Source organism: Anolis sagrei, chromosome 2, assembly GCF_037176765.1.
Source record: "Anolis sagrei isolate rAnoSag1 chromosome 2, rAnoSag1.mat, whole genome shotgun sequence".
Taxonomy (NCBI): domain Eukaryota; kingdom Metazoa; phylum Chordata; class Lepidosauria; order Squamata; family Dactyloidae; genus Anolis; species Anolis sagrei.
The window spans coordinates 220,068,201-220,094,171 of NC_090022.1; the positions used below are offsets into that span (position 1 = coordinate 220,068,201).

General features: G+C 40.1%; 1 protein-coding gene across 1 annotated transcript in view; it reads left to right on the plus strand.

The window, feature by feature from the left end:
* The window catches only part of RFX3 (regulatory factor X3), a 152,758-nt gene that overhangs the window by 107,233 nt on the left and 19,554 nt on the right, over positions 1–25,971 (plus strand). The window contains exons 6-11 of the mRNA XM_060762271.2: positions 1,605–1,786; positions 2,776–2,895; positions 14,696–14,814; positions 16,424–16,536; positions 18,751–18,866; positions 19,291–19,445. Of these exons, the coding sequence (XP_060618254.1) occupies positions 1,605–1,786; positions 2,776–2,895; positions 14,696–14,814; positions 16,424–16,536; positions 18,751–18,866; positions 19,291–19,445 (805 nt within the window). The remainder of the gene's footprint in view (positions 1–1,604; positions 1,787–2,775; positions 2,896–14,695; positions 14,815–16,423; positions 16,537–18,750; positions 18,867–19,290; positions 19,446–25,971) is intronic.

Consider the following 25,971-nt stretch of genomic DNA (forward strand, 5'->3'; position numbering starts at 1 on the left):
CGCATAATGCAGTCCTGAGAACCGAGAGCCCTGGAAAGTTTCTCAAGACAATGCAGTATGGGTTTTATTAACATTTCCTCTGTTTTTCTGTATATTTCAAATGGGGTGGGGACACTAAATATTCAAAGTAGTGACTATTCCATGGCCACTCTGAGTTTATGGCAGGGGCATGACTTCAGCTGGAGCCTTCCTCTTTCACTGCTGATTCTCTTATGCACTGTTTAATAATTTCTACATTCTATTTATCATCATTGGCAACACATTTAACAGGTTTCTATTTCAAACTACAAACGTAAGAATTAAGAGTGATATGAAAATTAACACAAAAAAATTCATAGTTCTTGGTTGAATCTAGTTGTAAATACAATATTTTAGTATTGTACAATGGCTAGGCTTTATATTATGCATCCAACTGCACCTTTCCATTTTCTGCCTTCTTATGCAAAGGGTTTATCACCCCCCCCCCCCCCAAAGATATTCTACAGTCTTTAACACTTGAAGTAGTTAGTCTTATATTGTTTATGCAACTGTTGGAAGTATATTCTGTCCTTGAAAAATGCTGCCAACTTCGTTTTATATTGATCTGTATGTGAAACTCTTGTGGCATTTGAAGATTTTTCTTCTTTAATTTTATAGTCGATTTGATATTTCAGATTGAACATGGATTTTAAATAAGGACTCAGGTGTATGCATGTTTTTGGATTGAAATTCTCATAATCCTTCATCACTTGCTATGCTAACAAGGGCTGGGAGGAGTTATAAACCTCAGGAGCCCCACATGCCCCCCCTTTGTAATATGAAATAGCTGAGCTATAGATGTTTAATAAGATTTACGTTTGACTCTGTTGATGAGGAATTCAACACAAATTTGCAGAAACTTGAAAGCTGACTTGGAAAGGCATCAAGGAAAGGAATCCATTTCTTATCAAACATGTTTCTATGAAAGGACTTCATTCAAACATGTGTGTTCTTCTTTTTAAACATTTTATTTAACTACAACTGTAATATGAAGCTCAAGAGGTTTGATTTTATGAGGCTCCTCTCTTGATAAGTAGAGTCTACTTTGGATATATTACCTCTTAACATAGGAGCATGGATGCTCATGTATATGTTTATTATATTGTAGGGGCAGAACTTGATGCATATTTCTGTTTGTTTGTTTTTTAAAAAAAACCCTGCAATAATCTTAAACTTGGCAGTTCATATGATAGAAAAGCATGGGCTAACGCAACACTCCCTAAGAACATTTTTCCTTTTTGTTTCTGTGAATTACAGTATTGCTCATCTTCTTCAAATGCTAACACTTATATCAGAGTTCTTATTAGTATTCGTGAAATTATCTGAAGCTATTTTTGTAAAGTAACTGATATTGCCAGAGGTTCCAAGTATTGTAATTCTACCATTTCCTTATATTTTAAGATTATTTTAAGATGAACTGGGACATTTAACTTATCTATGGAAAATTTCCTAGAAGTAGGACAAGTTGTGGGTGCCTAAGCATTAAGTACAGTTTTAGTTTTTGCATTGTTTAATCTCTAATTAAATGATTTTTACTTTAAAAAAGCCTTTAACTTGATTTTTGTTTGTTTCCCAAACTGAAATAGCTCCAGTGGCTTTTAGACAACTATGAAACAGCAGAAGGAGTGAGTCTCCCCAGAAGCACCCTCTACAACCATTATTTGAGACATTGTCAGGAGCATAAATTGGACCCAGTTAATGCTGCCTCTTTTGGAAAACTAATAAGATCAATTTTCATGGGCCTACGGACCAGAAGATTAGGAACCAGGTTAGTATAATGAAAGAAAGTTTTTAGTTAATGAGAGAGAATTCCTCCCTCAATAACAAGCACAGTGTCAATATCAAGAGAAATAGAATTAAACCACACTACTGAGAAACACAGGGGAGATGTTAGCATGCTCAGAAAACTCAAGTTTGCTAAAGTACACAAATATTTTTAGGATAAACCAGAATGAAAGATTGTTCAGAGAGGAATGAAAGATTAAACTGTTTTAATGTGTATGTAGAAATCTATTGCATGGACCCATTTTAAATTCTTTTTAAACTGGTTGTCATAAATATGTAAATATGTAATTAACAGCATAAGACAAAACAAAAATGTGAATAACAGTGGCTAAACATTTAACATATTTGCCTTCTACTGAAATGTATGAAACTTAGAAAACTAGAGACCTGCATAAGAGAACTAATTATCATAATCATTTAAACCATCACCATTCCCCTCCTTTTTAGAAGTATTTTTAAAGCACTTACGTGAAGATGCCAATGTTATAATTGGTTATAAAACATGTGCCATTGAAACCGGCTGAATATCAGATTCAGGTGTTTTTCCTTCAGCTGGAATTAACATCATTCCATCTGTCCTTACTTACAGAGCCCTAGACAGGGGCGAGTGGGGGGGGGGGGAGGGTCATCAAAACAGATTTTGTGCTAACAATTAGCTTCCATTTGTGACCATCCAATGTTTTCCCAATTCTCCCATATTTTTTCTTGACATTGGTAAAGTAACAGGTAAAGCCATTTTTTAAAACAGGTAAAAGTGGAATGACTGTACAGTGACTTTTGTTTATATCACTAGAAGATATCCATCTGGAAGCAACTTTAACATTATGAAACAGGATTCTGTTTAAAATCTATGAAATGTCATGAACAGCTAAAAGTGTCAGTGGCATCTCTGCCACTTTAATTGGCATCATAGTAATCCTCACAACAAATCATCTTATTTTTAATATTTGAGAGGGTTTTTTTTCTTCAAAGGGGGAATTCCAAATATCATTACTATGGGATTCGTGTCAAGCCAGACTCTCCTCTTAATCGACTACAAGAGGACATGCAATATATGGCTATGAGGCAGCAACCCATGCAGCAGAAACAAAGGTAAAGTATTGTCAAACTGACCATACTATTTTATATTTAACATCTTTTATAGCTTCCTGATTTTTAGTAGTGAGTGATGGGTGTGTTGATAGGTAAGGACAAGATATAATTATCTGAAGTGAATACTCCCCTTAACATGACCAAGTCTAAAAAACCCCATATGCATCAGATCCTATCTGATCTTGGTCAGATCTGGTTAGTGTTTTGATGGGAGAGTACTATTGAATACCAGGTGCTGTAGCTATATTTCAAAGGAATGAACTTTCAAAATCATTTTTGAGTATTTCTTGCCTTTAAAAAACCCTATGAAATGCATTAAGTCTCCAGGCGACATGAAGGCATATATACAAACGCACAGTCAATGATAGGGTCCAAATAGGTGCTCCCGCATGGGTCTTTCAAATAATTGGAATTCTATCTTGCTGTAATATTATGTCATCATTTCATAGCAAATCGTGTGCTTTTAAAGTTATGAAAAATATATTGTGCTTTTTGTGTTTCCAGGCGTTTCTCAAAACTGAAGTCATCAGAAGTGCTCATATAAATAGAGGAATAAGATTTAGCTTTTAGTTAAAATCTTTTTTAATGGTAATAATGAAATTAATTGTGGCACCAGGATGCAGTTTCATTCTATAATAATAATAATAATAATAATAATAATAATAATAATAATAATAATAATAATAATAAAAAACAACAACAGCAACTACTACTACTACTACTACTACTACTTCATTTGTAACCTGAGGAGTCTCAGGGCAGTTTCTGACAAAGGTAGCAAACATTAAATGCTGAAAAACAGACAACAAATCAAATAAAAAACAATAAATAAGGACAGCATCAATATAAACTTATACTGACAACCCAAAAATAACAAGAATTAAGAACTTAAATATACATAATATAATACATCAGATACACTTACCACTTGATAAAATCTAATGAATAAAAAGTATTCAAATATAGGGTGATTTACATTGGCCAACAGGGTTGAGGTAGATTTCCGGTACATAAACCAGGGAATGTTTAACAATGTACTAGTCCGCCTTCTCTCCTCATATACAAATCTAGCACAGATAGGCTTATTTAATAATTAAGAATAACACATATTGCATTAGTTTAAAAATATTTTGCTTATACTTTACTGACTACACCTATTAGTTACATGGTAAACATCAAAAAGACATGTGAATTAAGTGTAAAACCATTCCTGTTTTTTGGATTACTCGTACCTTGGCTGACAAACATAAGCTAATTTTGCAATGCCTAGGTGCTACCTAGCAACATTTCTTTCTTTTCATAATTCACATTCAGTTTTGTTGCAAGGGAACACAGAAGTTTAACTTCAGTCTGGCAGAGGTGTTCAGCATTTTCCTTCTCTTGTTTATGGCAACTGTCTCTCAGGAAACTTGAGAAAAAATACCCTGTCCTATATTTTATTTATTTATTTAATATATTTATTTACCATCCCTCTCAGCCCGCAGGCGACTCGGGGTGGTTTACAATTGGTGCAAGGACCATAAAATACAATTTCAATACAATAAAAACAATCAGATAATAAAACCATAACAAATTCAATAAAAACAAAAAATAGTTACTGTTGACTGGATTACCTAACATTTACAGTAAGCTCTCCACATTTTCTGGAATTAGGGGTGCAGGAGGGCCAATGTGGTCCCAATCTTCAAGAAAGGAAAAAAGGATGAGCCAAACAACTACCGTCTGGTCAGCCTCACGTCGATACCGGGCAAGATTCTGGAAAAGATTGTTAAGGAAGCGGTCTGCAAACACTTAGAAACAAATGCAGTCATCGCTAATAGTCAACATGGATTTATCAAAAACAAGTCATGCCAGACTAATCTGATCTCTTTCTTTGATAGAGCTACAAGCTGGGTAGATGCGGGGAATGCCGTGGATGTAGCGTACCTGGATTTCAGTAAGGCCTTCGACAAGGTCCCCCATGACCTTCTGGCAAGGAAACTAGTCCAATGTGGGCTAGGCAAAACTACGGTGAGGTGGATCTGCAATTGGTTAAGTGGACGAACACAGAGAGTGCTCACTAATGCTTCCTCTTCATCTTGGAAAGAAGTGACAAGTGGAGTGCTGCAGGGTTCCGTCCTGGGCCCGGTCCTGTTCAACATCTTTATTAATGACTTAGATGAAGGGCTAGAAGGCATGATCATCAAGTTTGCAGACGACACCAAATTGGGAGGGATAGCCAATAGTCCAGAGGACAGGAGCAGGATTCAAAACGATTTTGACAGATTAGAGAGATGGGCCAAAACTAACAAAATGAAGTTCAACAGTGACAAATGCAAGATACTCCACTTTGGCAGGAAAAACAAAATGCAAAGATACAGAATGGGTGACGCCTGGCTCGAGAGCAGTACGTGTGAAAAAGATCTTGGAGTCTTCGTGGACAATAAGTTAAACATGAGCCAACAATGTGATGTGGCGGCAAAAAAAGCCAATGGGATTTTGGCCTGCATCAATAGGAGCATAGTGTCTAGATCTAGGGAAGTCATGCTACCCCTCTATTCTGCTTTGGTTAGACCACACCTGGAATATTGTGTCCAATTCTGGGCACCACAATTCAAGAGAGATATTGACAAGCTGGAATGTGTCCAGAGGAGGGCGACTAAAATGATCAAGGGTCTGGAGAACAAGCCCTATGAGGAGCGGCTTAGGGAACTGGGCATGTTTAGCCTGAAGAAGCGAAGGCTGAGAGGAGATATGATAGCCATGTATAAATATGTGAGAGGAAGCCACAGGGAGGAGGGAGCAAGCTTGTTTTCTGCTTCCTTGGAGACTAGGATGCGGAACAATGGCTTCAAACTACAAGAGAGGAGATTCCATCTGAACATTAGGAAGAACTTCCTGACTGTGAGAGCCGTTCAGCAGTGGAACTCTCTGCCCCGGAGTGTGGTGGAGGCTCCTTCTTTGGAAGCTTTTAAGCAGAGACTGGATGGCCATTTGTCAGGGGTGATTTGAATGCAATATTCCTGCTTCTTGGCAGGGGGTTGGACTGGATGACCCATGAGGTCTCTTCCAACTCTTTGATTCTATGATTCTATGAAAAGTGGGGAAACTGAATAATAAGCTTTTTTTACCCTCAGTAAAATCTCTCTAGGTACCTGTAGGTCTTCCAGTTAGACCAGAAGTTGACTGTAGAATCATGATGGAAGTCAGCTATGGTCAACTGCTACTATAAAGTCACACTGAAGTGCCTAGAGATTCCTACAAAGAACACATTAATCAAATCTGTGAACAATGAAATCTTCCCAAGTCAAACCCGCAAATGTGAAACGTCAGCTGCAGTATACTACTGCAATGTTCATTCTACAGTGTTTCCAGAGGCATGCATTGAAAACATTTGATTCATTTGACAAATATTAGCAACTTCTGCAGTTGCTTGCTTGGATACAACTTTCATTTTTGTTCTGGCTCTCCCTGCCCCTCAAAAAAAACCAACAAAAAAACAACAACAACCCTGAAAGCTATTTATTTGCTTAGCAATCATTGCTTAGGAGAGACACATTCAACAATTTTAATGCTTGCCTTGACCAGAAATAATATTGAAATAGTGACTTACTTTCCACCTTGTCAACATGAGCAGATAGATGTTCAGGCTTGTTGTATGTGTTTTGTGTATTGATGATAATAAAAGCCAGTAAAACTCTCCCATTTACAGTTGTTTGTTTGACAAGGACAGCCATAGAAAAGAAAAACATGAATGCTGCTAGCAATATTTCTTTCATTCTTTTAATTAAGATCCACAGAATAATCAGAAATTGCTTTTAAAACTTATGCTAACCTAGTAGTGACCTTTTAATTGTATATGTATGGCAAGACTTCTTTATAGGAACATTGGCCTTCTTGTAAATTAGTCAAGCTTTAATTACAACCAACTTTTCCTATGGGCTTCAGTGTGACTTAAAAGTGTTACTAGCTTAGTCTGGATCCAGCCCAAAAGATTAGGGTTTTTAATGCCTTCTATTATAGGCATGCAATTGTGTTGTCATGTTCTTAAACAGCCCAATGGGAAGGAACGGAATGTTCTTTTTAATAACTTTTTTTTGCTAATAATCTATTGCTATTGCTGTCATAATTTTTTGTATGTGTTATCTTATTTAGCTAATATATAGGGAAGAGGCTAATAGCAGATTTTGCTATATAACTATATCTGATTAAGTAGGCTGTGGTACAGCAACCAATCTTTCATACATTCTAGTAAGTCATCCCTGTGTCAAACCATGTTTAACACAGCTGGTAAATCATCAGTAACTATAAGATCTATCAACTGATAAGTTGCAAGTTCGAACCCCGGATTGGCATGGGCAGCCAATCGTCAGCCCTGCCCAATGTTTACCTAAGCAGTTCGAAAGCAGCTTTATCTGTAATTAGAGAAATTAGGTACCACTAAAAAAAAAGCCGAGTGTTTTACAATGCCATAAAGAAAAAGATCAGAAAATGCTGGAATGAGGAAGTCCTGCCGGCTCTTCGTCATAGAGATTGGAGTGACAGCACCCCCTGTGGCATGACTCAAAAACCTCCTGTTCTCTCTGTGTACTGTGTACTGTCTATACAAATGGCATTGAATGTTTGCCGTGTATGTGTACTTGTGATCCACCCTGAGTCCCCTTCGGGGTGAGAACGGGGAAATAAAGTGTTGTTGTTGTTGTTGTTGTTATCCTACTTTTGAGCTAATATGTCCAGGATCTGAATACTTAACTAGACCCTCTTCCTTAATCAAGAGAGTGTATGCTAGAGAACACTGAAGTTTTTTCTTCATGGCCTCTGTGAATGCACACTTATGGAGAATCTGCGCCTGCGCAGGTCCCAACGGAAAACTTCCCAAGTTGAAACTTTTAAGTTTTGGCGGTAACTCCGCCCAGCCTCCCGCAGGGCATAAAACGCGCCCTTGCGCACGCACTCCGCCATTCCTGTTTTTTCCGCCGCACGTCCCGCTCAGAAATCCCTATTATGTCAATGACTAGATTTAAGCATTGTGTACAATGCTCGAAGAAAATACCTGACTCAGACAAGCACGTGAAGTGCCTTCGGTGCCTCGGTGAGGGCCATAATACTTCGACTTGTCGACACTGCCAGGCCCTCACGGCACAATCGAGAAAGAATAGAGCAGCTCGGCTGAAGGTGTTGCTTTACGAACAGACCTTAGCCCCTCAGCTGTCGACATCGACTGCCGTGATGTCTCAACCACCGGCTGCTCCTTCGACGTTGTCTACTAGACCGGCCTCGGTGGCCTCCACCGCATTGAAAAGACCTCGCCAGGCTAGACAGCCATGTACCCTCACAACTCAGACGGTACCGGCGAGGCGTCCATCTACATCGAGTTCAGTGACTTCGGTCCGATCAACTAGATCGAACTCCGCCACTCCACCTTCGACCTCGACCATGAGAATCGCTTTCAAATGATCTCATGAGGAGGCTAGACGGGCCAAATCAACCCTGCCCGCGGTTCCCCCGACTCCGGGGAAATCCCTTCAGCCTTCACAGCCTCCAGCTAAGAAGAGGGCCCAACCGCGTTCCTCTTCCTCTTCTTCATCGAGAAGAGTGGCTCAGACTTCTTCGGCGACTTCGTCGTCGAGATCATCGCCGATTCAACCGGCCCAGCAGCAACCTCTCAATCGAACTGACACCAGAGGTTCAACCTGAGGTGGAGACCCACGCTTCACCGGAACAATCGGTTCAGACTGTGATAGAGCTCCCTCAGCAGCGTTCAACCGCGAGGCAAGAGCTTTTCCCGCCTCCGTTGACACCAGAGAGAGGGCGCCAAACTGCACGATTGGCTAGAGCTGCCCAGGCCTCAGCTTCCAAACACCCTCCTCCCCCGTCATCGCCGGTGGGAGTTGCTAAGCCGCTTCCAGCTGCTTCCAGACAACCTTCGTCGTCCCCTCACCCATCCGAGGAGGACGACTAAGACAAGGACATTGAGGGTTCGATCCACTCAGAGTCAGTCCTTTCCCTTGACATCGAGAGATCGCCGACACATGACGTTTATGAGGCGGGCCCTACATCAACTACCGACAATGTTCGAGCTTTCGCCAACCAGATGGCCCGGATGGCCGAGACTCTCGGTCTCGAGGTTAAACAGACGTCCAGGGCCGTGACAGATCCGGTGTTTAAGATGGTCCAATCCGAAGCGCCTCCGGCACCTCTCCTGCCCTTTCTTATTTGCTGGAAGTCATACAGGCATCTTGGAAAACCCCTTCCTCGATACCACCAACGTCCAAACACATTGAAGCCTGGTACCGTACCGACGACGAAGGGTTGGAATGGCTCAAGCACCACCCAGACCCTAACTCCGTCGTTGTCAAGGCGGCTCAGTCCGGAAGACAATCTAACACCCCTTCGGACCGAGAGGGAAAGCGTTTCGACGCTGTAGGCAGAAAACTGTATTCAGGAGCCCTCCTCTTGGCAAGAATGGCCAACTATGGGGCTTGTATGGGAGCCTATCAGCAGATCATATGGGAGAAGGGCCCAACCTTTCCTTGCAAAATTATCTGATGAAGATCGAGCAGTCCTTTCTGCGTTATCTTAGGAAGCAACGTCCCTGGCTCACCATCAGATGCAGATGGTGAAGCATACTGGCGATACTGCGGGCAAAATGATAGCCCACGCCGTAGCTATCCAAAGACACGCCTGGCTCCGTTCCTCAGGCTTGTCTTCATCGTCCCGCCAGGTCATCGAGGACCTTCCCTTCGATGCCCTAGGCTTATTTAACGGCAGAACGGACGATAAGCTAAAGTCGAACCAAGACTATAAGTTACTTGCTTCGAAGTGTGGCGTCGAGACTCATCCACAAACCCAGCGTACTCGATGGTATGGATACCGCCAACGCCGCTTCGGATCTTTTCAACACCAGTCGACAAGACAAAGTTTTCGCCCACTTCCTGCAGCTCAGGCTCAGCCACAGCAGAAACAGCAGCGCCCATCGCAACAGCCACAGAGGGCCCGGTCTCATCAGACCCAGACCAATGGCAACTCCAGACATCGGGTTTGACATTTTCCCCGACGATACCGAATCCGTGTCCGTTATTTCTGCCGTGCCCACCTCACCGTCGTCACTGCACCTTCACAACAAGATGATCGACACTCCTGCCAAGTTTGGAGATCGTCTAAAGAAGTTCGCTCATGCTTGGCACCGCATCACATCCAATGCATGGGTGCTAAAGATTGTTCAAAGACTTACCTCCAACCGGAGTTGTTGTTCAAACCGATCCGTCTCCCCTGATCCTGGCAGAAGTCGACTCCTTATTTTAAAAATGGGCGATCCGGAGGTCTCCATCTCGCTTCGACGGTCGTGCCTTCTTCTCCAGGTACTTTACAGTACTGAAGCCGGATGGCTCTCTCCGTCCGATCCTCAATCTCAGGGCACTGAACAAGTTCATAAAACCAGCCAAGTTCAGAATGGTGACGGTATCGTCAATTACCCCCATGCTTCATCGAGGCGACTTTTTCGCTTCAATAGACTTAAAAGACGCGTACTTCCAGTTATCCATCCGGGAAGGCCACAGAAGGTTTCTCTCCTTCAAGATAGAGGACACAACCTTCTCGTTTACCGTCCTCCCATTCAGCCTCGGAACGGCACCCAGAACATTTACGAAGTGCATGTCCGTGGTCGCCGCGTATCTCCGAAGAAGGAAAATCCACATTTTTCCTTACCTGGATGACTGGTTACTGGCCTCAAAGTCACCAGACCTCCTCCGGGACTAGATCGCCTTCACCCTCAACCTCCTGCGGGAACTCGGCCTACAGTTGAATGCTGAAAAATCCCACCTTACACCGACGACATCGATAAAATTTATCGGTGTCGACTCGTCAAAAGAAAGGGTGTCCCTCCCACCAATCAGATTCCAGGCTCTCCAGTGCGAGATCGCTCGTTGCCTCTTACCCTCCAAGATCAAGGCTCATCAGGTCCAAATTCTTTTGGGACACATTGCCTCGATGGTAATGGTCACACCGTTTGCCAGGCTCAAGATGCGCCCCATACAATGTTGGTTCCTCGACAACTTCGATCCTTGTCAAGACTCAGAGACAAAACTTCTGTCAATGCCAACCACAGTTCGACGCTCCCTGAACTGGTGGAAGAGTCGTCGAAACGTCTGCATAGGCCTCCCTTTCCATGCGAGACAGCCGTCAGCCATTCTCACGACCGACTCATCGACGTTTGCCTGGCGTGCCCACACGGGTCACTTCTCCATACAAGACGTCTGGTCGCCAAGAGAACAGTCTCACCACATAAACTATCTGGAGCTGTTAGCCATTTTCAAGGCCCTCAAAGCTTTCCTGCCTCTCCTGTCCGGACACATGGTCCAGATCCAGACAGACAACATGGTGGCCATGTATTATATCAACAAGCAGGGCGGTACTGGTTCGAGAAAGCTTCTGAAACTAGCCGTGGTGCTGTGGGAATGATGCAACCAACATGTGATCTTTCCATCAGCACTTCACCTCCCAGGTCATCTAAACAACCAGGCCGACTCCCTGAGTCGCTCAACGTCGATGTCCCATGAATGGGAGCTCGACACGACGGAACTTCGTACCCTGTTCGATGTGTGGGGCGTCCCCATGGTCGATCTTTTTGCTTCTCCAGACAACCATCAGCTCCCCCTCTTCGGAGCCCGCCTGTCACAGGGCACTGTTCCGGGGTGTCTGGGAGACGCATTCATGCTGGACTGGTCGACTCAGTTCCTTTACATCTTTCCACCAATTCCTCTCTTACTTCGAGTAATCGAGAGAATCGAGATATCCCGGGCCAATTGCATCCTCATTGCGCCGGAATGGCCAAGGCAGGTGTGGTTTCCCGCACTCCTGAGACTCTCCAACTCTCAGATGATCAGACTGCCACCTCGCCCGGATCTCCTGTCAAGGGAGGCCGGCCTCCTTCTGCACCCAGACATCTCATCCCTGCATCTGGTAGCATGGAGGATAACATTCTAGGTTCCTTCGGTCCCGAGCTCCGGTCAATCTTACAAGCAGCCCACAAGCCTATGCATACCGCATTGGGCGCCTCCTAGAGTTCCTTCGAGAGCGAACGATACCTGAATTCCCACCATCGATACCGACGATTTTGGACTTCCTCCTTTCCTTAGCAACCCAGAAACTTACCTTGTATTCTTTGAAATCCTACGTCGCTGCAATCTCCTGGTGCTGTCAAAGACTGGGTTCCCCTTCGCTCTTCGGAAACCATCTTATCAAAACCTTTCTGAGAGGCTACAATCACCTCAACCCACCGGTGCACCCACTGACACCGGGATGGAGCCTTGACATCGTCCTTTCCCAGTTGACTAGCCCTTCCTTTGAACCTTTGGCCACGACAGATCTTCGGCTACTTTCATGGAAGGTTTCCTTCTTAGTTGCTATCACGTCTGCCCATAGGCCTTCGGAGTTGGCAGCCTTACGGGTAGACGAACCTTACCTGATCTTCCATACCGACCGGGTGGTCCTAAGGACTGACATTACTTTCCTGCCAAAGGTGATGTCCTCTTTCCATATCAACGAGGACATATTTCTACCGGCTTTTTTTCAAAACCCATCATCCCCAGCAGAGAACAAGCTACACTCTCTGGACGTTCGGAGAGCGTTATTGTTTTACAGACCGAGGACTGCTACCTTGCGAAAGACCCCCAAACTTTTTGTTGCCTATGCAACGGACAAACTAGGGCTCCCGCTCTCTTCACAGCAGCTCTCATGATGGATTGCCTCGACAATTGAACTTTGTTATGAGCTGGCTCGTAGGCCTCCGCCTTTGTCGGCCCGGTCGAGGTCGACCAGAGCCATGGCCGCCACAACGGCTTTTCTATGGGGAATCCCGTTAGACTCTATCTGCAAGGCGGCCATTTGGTCTAACCCTATGACTTTCATCTCCCATTATCGACTGGATACATGGTCCCGAAGAGAGACCGCCTTCGGTCGAGTAATTTTGTCAACTTGCCCCCTTTGAGTACAGTCATTCGGGTTCCCTGGGGTTGTTTTCTGTCTTTTACATTGCACTACCAGTTATGGTGCAAACAAGGTTATTGTTGGTCTCCTGCTCTCCATACAAGAAAGAGAGAAATAACTTTTACCATTTTTCTGTCGATGTAACGTTTTTTTATGTGTTTTATTGCCTGCAATGTACATTATGATGCTTGCATGTACTGGATATTCGCATCGTTTTTCTGCTCATTGCCCTTGTTGTCACAAGACGCATCTATGTCTTTCCGTCCTGAACTCAGAACGGTGTTTGGCATGTAGATATCAGTTTATTGACTTGTTATCATACTTTACACAAGATGTGTTGCCTGCAGTTGCATATGTGCTTATATACCATGCTGACGTATACGGATATGTATATGCTTGTGTTACACTTCTCATGGACATGTGAATTGCACTATTTTTGCAAGATGTTAGTAAAATATGTTTTGGTCCTTCAATTGGTATCGGTTTGCTTCCCACCATCCGGGACCTAAGCTTGCTAGTTCTCCATAAGTGTGCATTCACAGAGGCCACGAAGAAAAATGGTAGGTTACTCAACTGTAACCATGTTTCTTCGAGTGGGCCTCTGTGAATCCACACTAACCCGCCCGGCCGTTCCCTCTTTGCAAACCTCCCCCTATTCCTCGCTATGCGGCGTTAGGAATGGTGGAGTGTGTGCGCGGGGCACCTTTTATGCCCTGCGGGAGGCTGGGCGGAATTACCGCCAAAACTTAAAAGTTTCAACTTGGGAAGTTTTCTGTTGGGACCTGCGCAGGCACAGATTCTCCATAAGTGTGGATTCACAGAGGCCCACTCGAAGAAACATGGTTACAGGTGAGTAACCTACCATTACTGTATTATGCTTTTGATGATGTTTTGTTGAAGCTGACATGTATTCCAGGAAGTGCTGAAACTTGAGCGAATTCATCATTACTTGCTTATCATATAGCAAATATAGAAATCATGTGCCCTAATCACATTTTTAAGCTCCTGAGCTTACCAAAGGAGGGGGGGGGGGGAATCATCATCATCTTTATTCCTATCCTGCCCTATCTCCCAAGAAGGGACTCAGGGTGGTTTACAACCAAAATTGGCAAACATTCAATGCAAAAAACCAAAACCAAAACATCAAATCATAAACAGTCACATAAACAACATCAAGGCATACTTATAAAACAACTCAAAAATAACAAATGATTTTTAAAATATACAAATAGAACACATTTCTCTAATGAGTTTGATAATCATAATCAATTAAAACATTTAAAAATGTATAATGCAATTTGTGGCAGGCAGGCCGTCCGGATTAAACTAGGCCTCCGTTAGCTGTGTCAGATTAATAAAAAAACCCAATTAAGTATCAGTCCCTCCTCAAATGGAAGAATCACATCTTTAGGGGTTGTGAGGTTTTTCCCACATAAGATTAGAGGGGAGTTTATTTTCTTTTAGTAAAGTCAGAACAAACCCTACCCCATAAAAGTGACAATCTGGTCACTTTGTGTTTCATCTGGAGGAACTGTCATAGACCTGGAGGGTCCTAGGACTGGCTTAATGATTATTGTGATAAAGTATAGTACTGAAAGAACGCAACACCAGTTGAAACCTTCATGGCTGCTTGAAGATATAGATAATGTTTCATTACTGCAAACCTTGCAGACTTTGCTACAAAAAGTTGCTGAAGACGACATCTCTCTAGGTTATGTTTACTGTTAGAGATTAAAGAATAAACAGAATAGAGAGCAAAATTGAAAGGTTTGATTGTGAGAAATGGGAAGAAAAGGGGATAATTCTGGCCTATGTTATATCTCCCATGTTTTAGGTACAAACCTATGCAGAAAGTGGATGGAGTTGCAGATGGTTTCACAAGTGGTCAGCAGACCGGCACATCTGTTGAACAAACTGTAATTGCCCAAAGTCAGCATCATCAACAGTTTTTGGGTATGTCAGAAGTATGACTTTGTTGTCATCAGGAGATGCGGCTAATAAAAAATTGTTGTTGTTGTTGTTGTTGTTGTTTTTATTATTATTATTATTATTATTATTATTATTATTATTGTGTCCGAGAGTTAATACAGTCTTTGACTAGAAAATGAAATAATAATCCGACAAAATTGCTCCAGAATAACATATTGTGAATTGTACAGGGTTAGTCAAAATGCATAGGCCAATAAGCCATTCAATTGAATGGCTTATTGGCCTATGCATTTTGACTAACCCTGTATTATTTATATGGCATTTTGATACAATATTTCTAATATGGGTATTATACTTAAACCAAGTTTCCAGTCTTAATTAAACAAAAAATGAATAAAGTTTATCTGCTTCTAAATCTATCTACCATCAGCAGCAGGCCTAGCAGAAACTAGTCAGCCCTGGACATTTGCTGAGGTTAGGGATATAGAGAGAATGTTTTAATCAAATTCATTCATAATCAGAACTGCAAAAAAACAAACCTGGAAATGTGGAGGGATGACGGTAAAAAGGTATTTAAAAGCATTCCAGTTTGCTAACAAAAGATTTAAGTACTGTAATGTATTTTTGTTAAGATCAGGTGTATTGCCCATTGATCATCTAACTTTGATATCAAATTCATTTTGCCCTTTGCTTTCATAATGTTTTGATAGTTCAATTTATCTTTTTATTCTGATTGTGCCACTTGAAGATTTTGGTTTAAAATACTATTATCATTACCATGACTTTCTAACCCAGTCTTATTCAAGACATGATTGAGATTTACTCAATTCTAGTGTTACTTGATCTCATCTCTAATGAAATTCTTCTCATGCACAAACATCCTTAGTTGGAGACATTCTTACACTTTATTGTTGAGTAGCTTGCTGTTTTGCATCTTCAATTTATTCCACAGCATGTTTGTTTGTTTTTAATCTGGAAACAGTGACTGACACAATCCTGAAATCATTTTGAGTAAACCAGTTTCTTCAGCTTGGACAGTTGAAAGTATAATCCAATAAGGAAACGCAGAGATTGTAGGGAGATGTAGAAAAACAGATAACTGTGTTTGCCCAAACAAGGTTGGCAAGGGGAGGTATAATGTACTCTTATCCATTCACCTGTACCAGTGAATATAAAACCCAACAAGCATCTGAATTAGAATATTTCTGAACATTAGAAGAAATATTAGGAGGAGTCCCAAAAAGTTCACCAAAGAGGTGGTGTTCTCTTTTTCTTTCTGGATCTTTTAAAAATATCTGTTAAGAATGTTGTAAATCTGGGTTTCCAGCTATTAGCAGAGGGTTTGAATCGATGCCATGCAAAACCCCTTCCATAGCTATATTTCCTATAAATAGAGTACATATTATCTGGCTACTTTTGCATAATTTTTTTTAATTTAGAAGTATAAAATGTTGATTCCTTTTTAATTGCACACTATTAAACTTATAATAAAAATGAATGCCTTCTTGGTTTTGCGTTCAACAGTTTGACCTTTTGGGTATTTACTTCTTTATATCATTCAGCATTTTCCTAATTAAATTGTGATTGACACAGTCTACAATATCTTTCTTCCATTGTGTTGCCATGGAAACAGATGCATCTCGAGCACTTCCAGAGTTTGGAGAAGTTGAAATCTCTTCTTTGCCAGATGGTACTACTTTTGAGGATATTAAGTCATTGCAGAGTCTCTATCGAGAGCACTGTGAGGTAAAGTTGAGAGATTGTCTAAAAGTATTGTAATACAGGTAACAGTGTTAGCTGTGATAGGTAACTCTGAGAATTAAGTTGCACAATAGCTTAATAACTAATAATTTTACTTTTTCTCATTCAATTTTAGGGTCAAAATGCTTTGGAGAAATCATTTGTGAGCATTTTTGACCACTTTATTATTTGGATAGATTTTGAAAAATATTTTTAAAGCAATAAAACACTAATAAGGTGTGTGGAATGAGATAAAAACAATACATTATTAAACAATTATTTTTTTTGAATGTACATTTATGATTAATATCTCACCTTTTCCCAGCACTGGGACTTGAGACAGCATACAAAAGTTAAAACTGATGCAGATAAAGTTTCACATCACTAAAGCAGCTGAAGACAATTAAATTATAAATATAATTCAAAACAGTTTGATTTAGAAAACAAACAGCAAGTAGAAATAACAGAAATGCATTATTCAAAGACTTTTCCTCATGAACAGTTATTTCCCAAAGACTGATTAAGATGAGAAATACTTTACTGGGAACTAGAAGGAGATCATGTAGGGCATAAACTGTCGTTAATCCTGTTTCTTCTGTATAATGCCACATGCCACATTTCTTATCCCTATGTGTAAAGTAATTATGTGAAAAAACTTCAGACTTTTTGTTTGCTCCCTTCTTCACTCTGCTACACAATCATTGCTGATCTTGACTATCTGCAACATCATTTGGTATGTTTTCCAGTTAACTGAAGTTCACAAATAATTTCAAATCCTGTAGTCAATGCTGATGTAAACATTAACCACAGTTAAGGTCAGCAGTTCAATTTGGGGAAATTTGCTCTGGAGGAGGAGCAAGGTCAAAAGGACAGTGCGGTCACTATACTTGTGGTGATTTCTTGAGCTTTACTGCATACTACTAGGAAGAAAGAATCCAGTGCCTCTGTTTTCAGAAGTTGAGTGATACATAATGATGACTGTACTTGCCTGCTTTCCGAAAGACTCTGGGTTCTTTATAACTTGGCACCTTCAATTTACCTTATTTACTTGAATATAATGTGCCATTGATTGTAATGCACACCTCAATTCTGAAGGTGAGCATTGCAAAATGAAGGTTTGTTGTCAAATGTAATGCACAGCTTCCCCTCGTTTGTCAGCTGTTCTGCTGTGTGCCTCAGAACGGCCAACAAGCAAGGGGCAGCTGTGCCCCTCTATCAGGCTAAGGCTGGTGAACTTGTGAGCTTCGTCCTGATGGACAGGTGGCAGCTTCCCAACTAAGGCCTCATTCAGGAGACCTTCAGAACCAAGGGTGGGGTTTTGAAGGCCTCGTGAATGAGGCCAATTAGGATGCCGTGCCCCTCCATCAAGGTGAGGCTGAGAAGTTTGCTATCCTGAGCCTGACAGCAGAGTGTAGGCAGGTTTATATGCGTAATTCTAATTCACCATGAAATCTAATGCGCACTTCACTTTTGACTATATAATTTAGCTGAAAACATTGACCATTAGATTTGAGTAAATATGGTAATATGAGGATGTGATCTATTAGAATGGTTCACATTCTCAGAGTCGAAACAAAAAATGAGGGACACCTCCATTTCTAATTCACAGGTGTAGACCTCTTTTAGTTTCACTTATGTTAGTTCTTGTAGCTTTGCCCTTTTGCAGTTTCTGGGCAGAATCCAGGGATGGACTTCCACTAGTAGAACAGTGGGTTCCTGGGGAGGTGAGAGTGGCTAATCTCTACCCCTAATGTACCCTCAAAAACTATTTTAGAGGAGTGAGAAATCCGGTGGTAATGTTTTTCAGAAGGTATATAGGAGTAAAATCGGAAGACGAGCAGGGAGGTTCCCACATTTTCTCAAATGGAATATTGGATATAGACCCCCCCCCCATATTTTATTTGTATTTGCCCTATTTATAATAGCTGGTACACATTTTATCATTTGCTATTGAAAGGTTGCCTCTTTGTTCACAATGATGGGTTTATCAGTATTGTATTAGTCCTTGTTTGCTTGTTAATGTGTAGAAATACAATTAGGTATAAAAGTATGCCAATTCATATATACGTGTGTATATAATACAATATACATTGTGTTAAGTTTATTATTTTTAATACAATTCTAAGCATATTTACTCCACTGTAAATTTAGATTACAATCATAGCTTTCAAAAGTTACTATGTTATTTAATAATACATTTCTATCTGCTTTATATTTTAGGCAATATTAGATGTTGTAGTGAACCTTCAGTTTAGCTTAATAGAAAAATTGTGGCAGACTTTCTGGCGTTATTCTCCTTCAGCAACAACTGATGGCACAACCATTACTGAGCCAAGGTTAGTAATCTCCTCACAAAAGAACTTGTGCCTATAGTTTAATGTAATTTTCAAATGAAGTAAAAAAAATTTTACATATTAAGAATGTTTTGTTTAGTAAAGTAAATTGTCATTTTGTTAGGATAACATCAGGATATATTTCTATGCATACCATTTTGTTTTATGAGTAGGGCCCAGTTATTTTCTCATGAAATAATTATTCAATCCAAAGATCATTCTTATCACTGCTGCATAAAACAGTGCTCTTTGGCTAAAACACTGGAGGCCATGTATCAGCCATTGCAACATAAAGTGCCTCACGTCAGCTGGATACGTTTCAGGCATCTCTAATGATTTATTTAAGAAAGCTTTGAAATCCATTGTTCTTTTTATCTTCATGTAAATGCATTTTCATTTATTCATTTAATACATTTGTTCACACCAGCAATCTGAGTGAAATAGAAAGTCGACTTCCGAAAGCAAAGCTGATTACTCTGTGCAAAAATGAGTCAATTCTGAAATGGATGTGTAACTGTGACCATGTGATGTACCAGGCTTTGGTGGAGATTCTCATTCCTGACGTCCTTAGACCTATTCCTAGTAAGTTGAATATAGATGACGTCTTGTAAGGATTTTTTTCTTCTGGTGATCTTGTTCATACAGTTCCTCCCAAGGGGCCTTTATCAGTCACTTTATTGACTAGAGAAGCAACATGTCTAGAGTCACTTTTATTTACAGTGTAGAAAGGTATGCCTTACATTACAATAATAAATGCTGTATTTAAATTAAAGGAAATAATTTAGAATTTTGTGGTTTTGAAAAAGAGATTTCAGCACATTTGTGGCATGTATTAATTGCACTTCACATTTCACTGCTGTAGTAGCTCATACTTCATTTTTCATAACAGCAACAGCAACAAATTATTTCTTTAACCTGGTCTGTCTGACAGGCTCCAAAATGTTAAAGGTTATGTATGTGTGTCCTGCTCATGTCAGCTTCACCAACTTCAGCAAGCCTAAGAAAAAAAGCATGTAATTGTGTTTGGGTGACATGTCAATGATATTGTGTTATCAAAAAGCACTTTTAATCTGTACGTTATTAGTGCTAGACTACACAAATGCACATATGCTTTATATGTGATCTGTCCTCACACCTGTAGTGGAAACCATGGGCTAGGCATATTAGTAACATATTCTGTCTAGAGGTTTGCCAGTAATGGTAGGCTGCACATTTTATTATTCAACTGTACTAAGAAATGTAGTACAAATATTTTCTTTACCTTGATTTTTCTTAGTCTTTTATTTTAAAAACCCCAGGAATGTCTCATAGCACAGACTCGACATGTAATTGCAAATACTATATTTGTGCTACACAGCCGTTACCAAATTGTTCTACTTCAGAAGATAGTTTTCTTTTCAGAGATAAAATTATCCAGACCTATGTGGTCCAGTTTATTGTTGCTGTTTTTCTTTTCATTGAAAGCTAATCTACTATAGGCTATCGCGAAACATGTTTCCATTAGAAAACATTTTATATGTCTTAGGCACATGAAAAATACTTATGAATGTATTTTCCATTAACAACAATGCTTAATAGTTTGAAAGGAGGAAAAAAATCCATATAACTGCATAAGCGGTTTGAGCAATTATTTTGCAGTTTGCCTCAAAGAGAACTGTAACCACGCTGTTTTTCCAGAGTCCATCATAATTGCAGCCCACTATTGTAGCTGTTACAAAATGTTCAGAAAATATGCATATTCAAACTTGCATGAACATGTTACTGACCAGCCTTTACAGATCATGCCTTAAGTGTGTTCTTATGGAACACATACCAAATGTCGGTTATGTTCTTTGAATTTTTCTGAATCATACAATCATAGAGTTGGAAGAGACCACAAGGGACTATCCAGTCCAACCCTCCAAGCAAAGAGATTCCTCCATGCTCCGAGGAAGATATTCTGCTGAACAGCTCTTAATGTCTGTTTAGGTGGAATCTTCTTTCCTGCAATTTGGATCCATTGCTCCATATTTTAGTCTCAAGAGCAGCAGAAAACAAATTTGTCCCCTGCCCAGAACTAGATGAGATCTGACCAAAGCAGAATAGAGTGGGACTATGGCTTCCCTCGATCTTAATACTATACAGGCAGTTCCCTGGTTACAAACAAGATGGGTTCTGTAGGGGACCCCAGTGGCACAGTGAGTTAAACCGCTGAGCTGCTGAACTTGCTGACCAAAAGGTCGGTGGTTCAAATCCGGGGAGCGAGGTGAGCTCCCATTGTTAGCCCCAGCATCTGCCAACCTAGCAGTTCGAAAAAAATGCAAATGTGAGTAGCTCAATGGGTACCACTCTGATAGGAAGGTACGGTGCTCCTTGCAGTCATGCCGGCCACATGATCTTGGGGGTTTATTTATTTATCGTGTCAGAAGCGGGAATGAGGATACAGTTAAAATGCATATAAAAACATAAAGTTGAAAAAGAACTTGGCATTATGCTAGATGTCCTTTTACCAGAAGCTGACCACTTGGAGTGCTTCTGGTGTCACTGTGAAAAGATCCTCCATTGTGCATGTGACAGGGCTCAGATTGAATTTTAGTAGGTGGTTTTGCTCTTCTCCGCACTCGCATGTTGTGGATTCTACTTTGTAGCCCCATTTCTTAAGATTAGCTCTGCATTTTGTGGTGCCAGAGGGCACCTTGGAGGTGGCTCTTGGGCTTAGAAATGGTGGACAATAGTGGCTCTTGGGCTTAGAAATGGAGATGAGCACCCCCCCCCCCCCCAGAGTCGGACACGACTAGACTTACCTTTTATGGCTTCCCTCGATCTTGATACTATACAGGCAGTCCCCAAGTTACAAACAAGATAGGTTCTGTAGATCTGTTCTTAAGCTGAATTTGTATGTAAGTCAGAACAAGTACATTTTAAAGTGTAACTCCAACCAATTTTTTTAAAAAAGTTTTGGATAGCACAGGGAAGGTTTAACACTTCTGTAGTGTTTGTTTTGCTGTCTGTGCCCCTGTTCAGAAGATTTTACCTCACTATCTGTCCCTGTGACAATTGGATTTTCAAAAATTTTCTAAATAAATGGCAGATCAAGTGCATTTTCTCCTGTTACAGATTTGGAGATATTTATTAGGTAGAAATAAAGCTGATCATATATAATGTTTTGGAAAATAATTTAAAAAATAAATCTTTTTGAATTTTCCAGAACTTACACGAATTCTTTGTGTTTTTAGGTAATTCATTTCTGTAGACAAGAACCTTTTTGGTTAACCTTAAATTTCTTTTATGAGGTTCTTACTCATTTTTGGAGTACATATTTTCATCAGTTTTCTTCTGTACTACTTTTCAGTAATATGGTTTGCCAGTGCTCAACTGTATGTCATTACTTAACAGCTTGCTTTTTTATCTTTCTTGGCATACAAGACTTAAAAACGTCAGGAGAAATGCCTCTAGAACATGGCTCTATAGCCCGAAAAAACCCACAAGAACCTAAGACTTAAAAACTTTGTCCATTTTTCAACAAATGATTGTTAATTGAAATATTTAGATGTCTTTCATCCACAACAGAGCTCCTAAGGAAGATGAATTTAAAATATTAGAAGGGATTGAATCAGCAAGTTTGCCTTGATACTGCTAGGGTAAATTTAACCTTCTGTTGGCAGACACAGCAGAATCTTCTTCAGCTGCTATATAGATCAAAATGTTGTTCCAAGAGGCTTCCCATTCATGAGGGTTGGGAAAGGTAAATAGAGGAGGAAGACTGCAGCGTAGAGAAAGGTTACCTTCCTGCTTCCACTGATACTGTTGCTTCATGAGTGGAATATCAGCTATGATTTGTTGTTCTTGTTATGTACCTTCAAGTCATTTCTGATTCATTGCGATACTGTGTTTACTGTTCATTAGGACTAATTTTCAACTTGATTATTACTTTGTGCTATTTAATTGATCTAAATATTACCATACTACTTTTTCTGTTCCTGTCTTAAAGACTATGTCTTAGAATAAGTATCTTTTAGCTTTAATATCCCTATGTAACCTAACATATAACATTAAGCCTGTGAATTAATACTTAGTTGTAAATCAGCTGCCAGATATCTCTGCAGAAATGAATGCTGATTCTTTCATAGGTAAATATTTTTGCTCTATTCAGCTTGCATTTGCAGTTGAATTTAAGTATTTTCCCTGGAATTGAAAAACAGATTTTTTTTTTTTAGAAAATGAATTATTACTATTGGTAGTTAGTATTAATACTAGCTACAATTTAGATTTTATTTACTGCAATGTGTTTTATTTTGCACAAATATAGAGGATATAGTGTCATCCATAGTTTATATGGATTGGAATTGAAATAAATGTGTGCATAAAGAGAAGGTGTTGCATATGTGCACACAAATACAAAAAAAGATTTTCTCTTATGAAGTGCCTATCAAAGAGTCAGTAGACTTTTGGACAAACGTGCAAGAAAAGTGATAGGAAAGTAAAATGAATAGTCCTTTGATTACCAGTTTCAAGTGAACCTTTCATGAAAATACCACAGGATGGATTAATGTTCCTGTTCACTTCTATAATCAGTTGGCCACACTATCCCTATTAGTTGATTTGGGGGAGCTCCTTTGGAGTTCCTTTGGAGTTGCAAAGGCTTGCAACTCCAAACTCTTTAATAGTTTTTTTTCCAGATAAATGTACCTCTGCAAACCATGAGATTCCCCAAATTTGTTTCTATCTTTCTATTTTGCCTGAGTCGTTCGGATTCAGCTATATAAGCAATAAGACTCACCTGAGTTTTGAAAGTAGAAGGAAGGCAAAATCTGAGAAAAAGTTACAATTCCAAGTGCTTTGGTTTTGCTCTTGTTGTGTGCCTTCATGTCATTTAAGTGACTCAACGCAACCCTATCATGGGGTTTTCCTGGAAAGATGTGTTCCTAGGGGGGTTGCCATTGCTTTCCTTTGAGGCTGAGGGAGTATAATTTGCCCAAGGTCACCAGGTTTCTATGACCAAGCAGGCATTTTGTATTACAGTGACCACAGTAATCAACTAGTCATATCCTCTCTCTAATGCTTGATTTCATTCACCAGTGATTCAACTTTATTTTGTTTTCCCCTCCCATTAGTCAGTCACTGTACAATTTAAATCTTCGTGTGTGTGTGTGTGTGTGTGTGTGTGTGTTTGTTGTGCTGAGGATTTGTTTTCTGTACTCTGTTTTCTGCTCTTCTGCAAATCTTGAATTAAGAGTCAAGTCTTCTGATACCAGTGTTTTATCATTTTTACTGCTTTGCTTGTTTCAGTAGTGTCTCTGTAACAATACTTCTCATGTCTGAAGTCAAATTTTAATTCCAGCATTATTGTTTACATGTTCCAACATTATATGCTTTATATTCATCTACTTTGTTACACAGTTTGTCTTTAACCGTAACGTTTCTCATGTAAGCTAGCATACACATGCAGTAAGACCATGTGATAATGTTCTGTATCTATCTTGCACGTCTAGGGGACAAATTCCAATAAGAATTTTTTCCCATTTCTATCTGTTAAAATATATGGTTGCATGGTCTGTTTGGAAAAACAGGTATCGTGCTGGTGACTAAGCTTTGTTTAGAAATTATGTCACAAATTCAAAAGCAATAGTAGGAGAGATAAGTCTCTGAACTGGCAAATCTAGGTGCTAAATATTATTGTGTTCCTAGGCATGAAACATAACCAAAGAAGTCCACTCTCATAACAAACCATATCTAACTTTCAGAACAGTTTGTTAAGCCAGTGGTATCACTATGGTTGGTGTCACCCAGTGCAGTAAGTAATGGGTGTGAACTTCCCATACCATGCCGTACTACAACAGTGTACCTAAAATACCTGAACCACCTGCATCCTAATATTGTGCACATATACGTGCATGCACGCAGTTCCTTACTCCAGATGCTGCCTACAGACCACAGCAGGAGGAGCAGTGAGATGTAGCCTGCCTGCAAAGGAGCAGGAAATGATCCAGTAATTCAAAATGTATATTTAGCTCATTCAACAGCAAGTATTGTGTCTCTGAGCAATCAGATTTGCAAATTAAGCCCACATTCACCTTCACTAATCAAAGCATGCCATACAAAAGCATGTGTTCTGGCATATAGTGGGAAAACTGCAAGCAGTTGTTACTGGAGTGAAAAGTTGTTTTAGCTGCTGAGGGAACATTTGGGGATGTGGTGGGAAGGGAAAGAGAAGCTGGAAAGTGAAACTAAGGAGAAGGATTTTTTTTATAGCTGTTGTTAAAGAAAAGAGGGGGATGTTGAAGGAGATGAGATGAAACAGGATTACACTGTAAAGGTGTGGTAAAGAGGAAGAGGAATGGGGGGGGGGGGGGGGGTTAGCACATGAAAGGCATGGGAGGAAAAGCAAGTTGAATCACTGAAAGGCAATCCAGTCAAGAGAGGAAAGCTAGGGCCTGCTCTTGCCAGTCTTCAGAGAGCCAAGGAAGCAAAGATGATAATTCAGAATTACTGAATTGCTTTCCTTCCCACTTTGCCACTTCTCTCTGAACCTGTACAGTTGGTGTCACCCTCTTTGATGCGGTTACTTCCTGGGATCTACAACATCTGTACCCCCCTCCTAGTGATGCCACTGTATTAAACAGTTTCTGGTTGTGTGTGTTACATGTGACTGTTTTGGCTGAGAGGATGAATTGCAAGGATCTGGCTCTTTAAAGGAAATGTTGAAATATTTTATTGCTTTTGAATATTCTTCTGTGTACCTAAAGCCTCTCCTTGAATTGTGGCCCAGGGAATGATGAGTCTGTATCTGTTCCATATATAATGAAGGAGATACTGAATGGTTGAAATTAGTTCTGCATGGTACTTCATTTAAATGAATAGTGTACTGCATGTTACAATGTATATAAAATTGTTTACAGGTGTGAGCCTCAAAATAATATATAATGATTCCTGTTAAAATGACTAATATTGAAGTGGGACCAAAATCTAACAGCTAAAGAGAAAGGGAGCTGCAGTAGGTTACATCTGAGTATCATAGTTCAAATTATGATATATAAGATTCTTCAATACTGAATCAATTAATAGAAATACCACATAGAATTAAATTATATCCAATACAAATTTAAAGAATACTAATGACATTTCACAC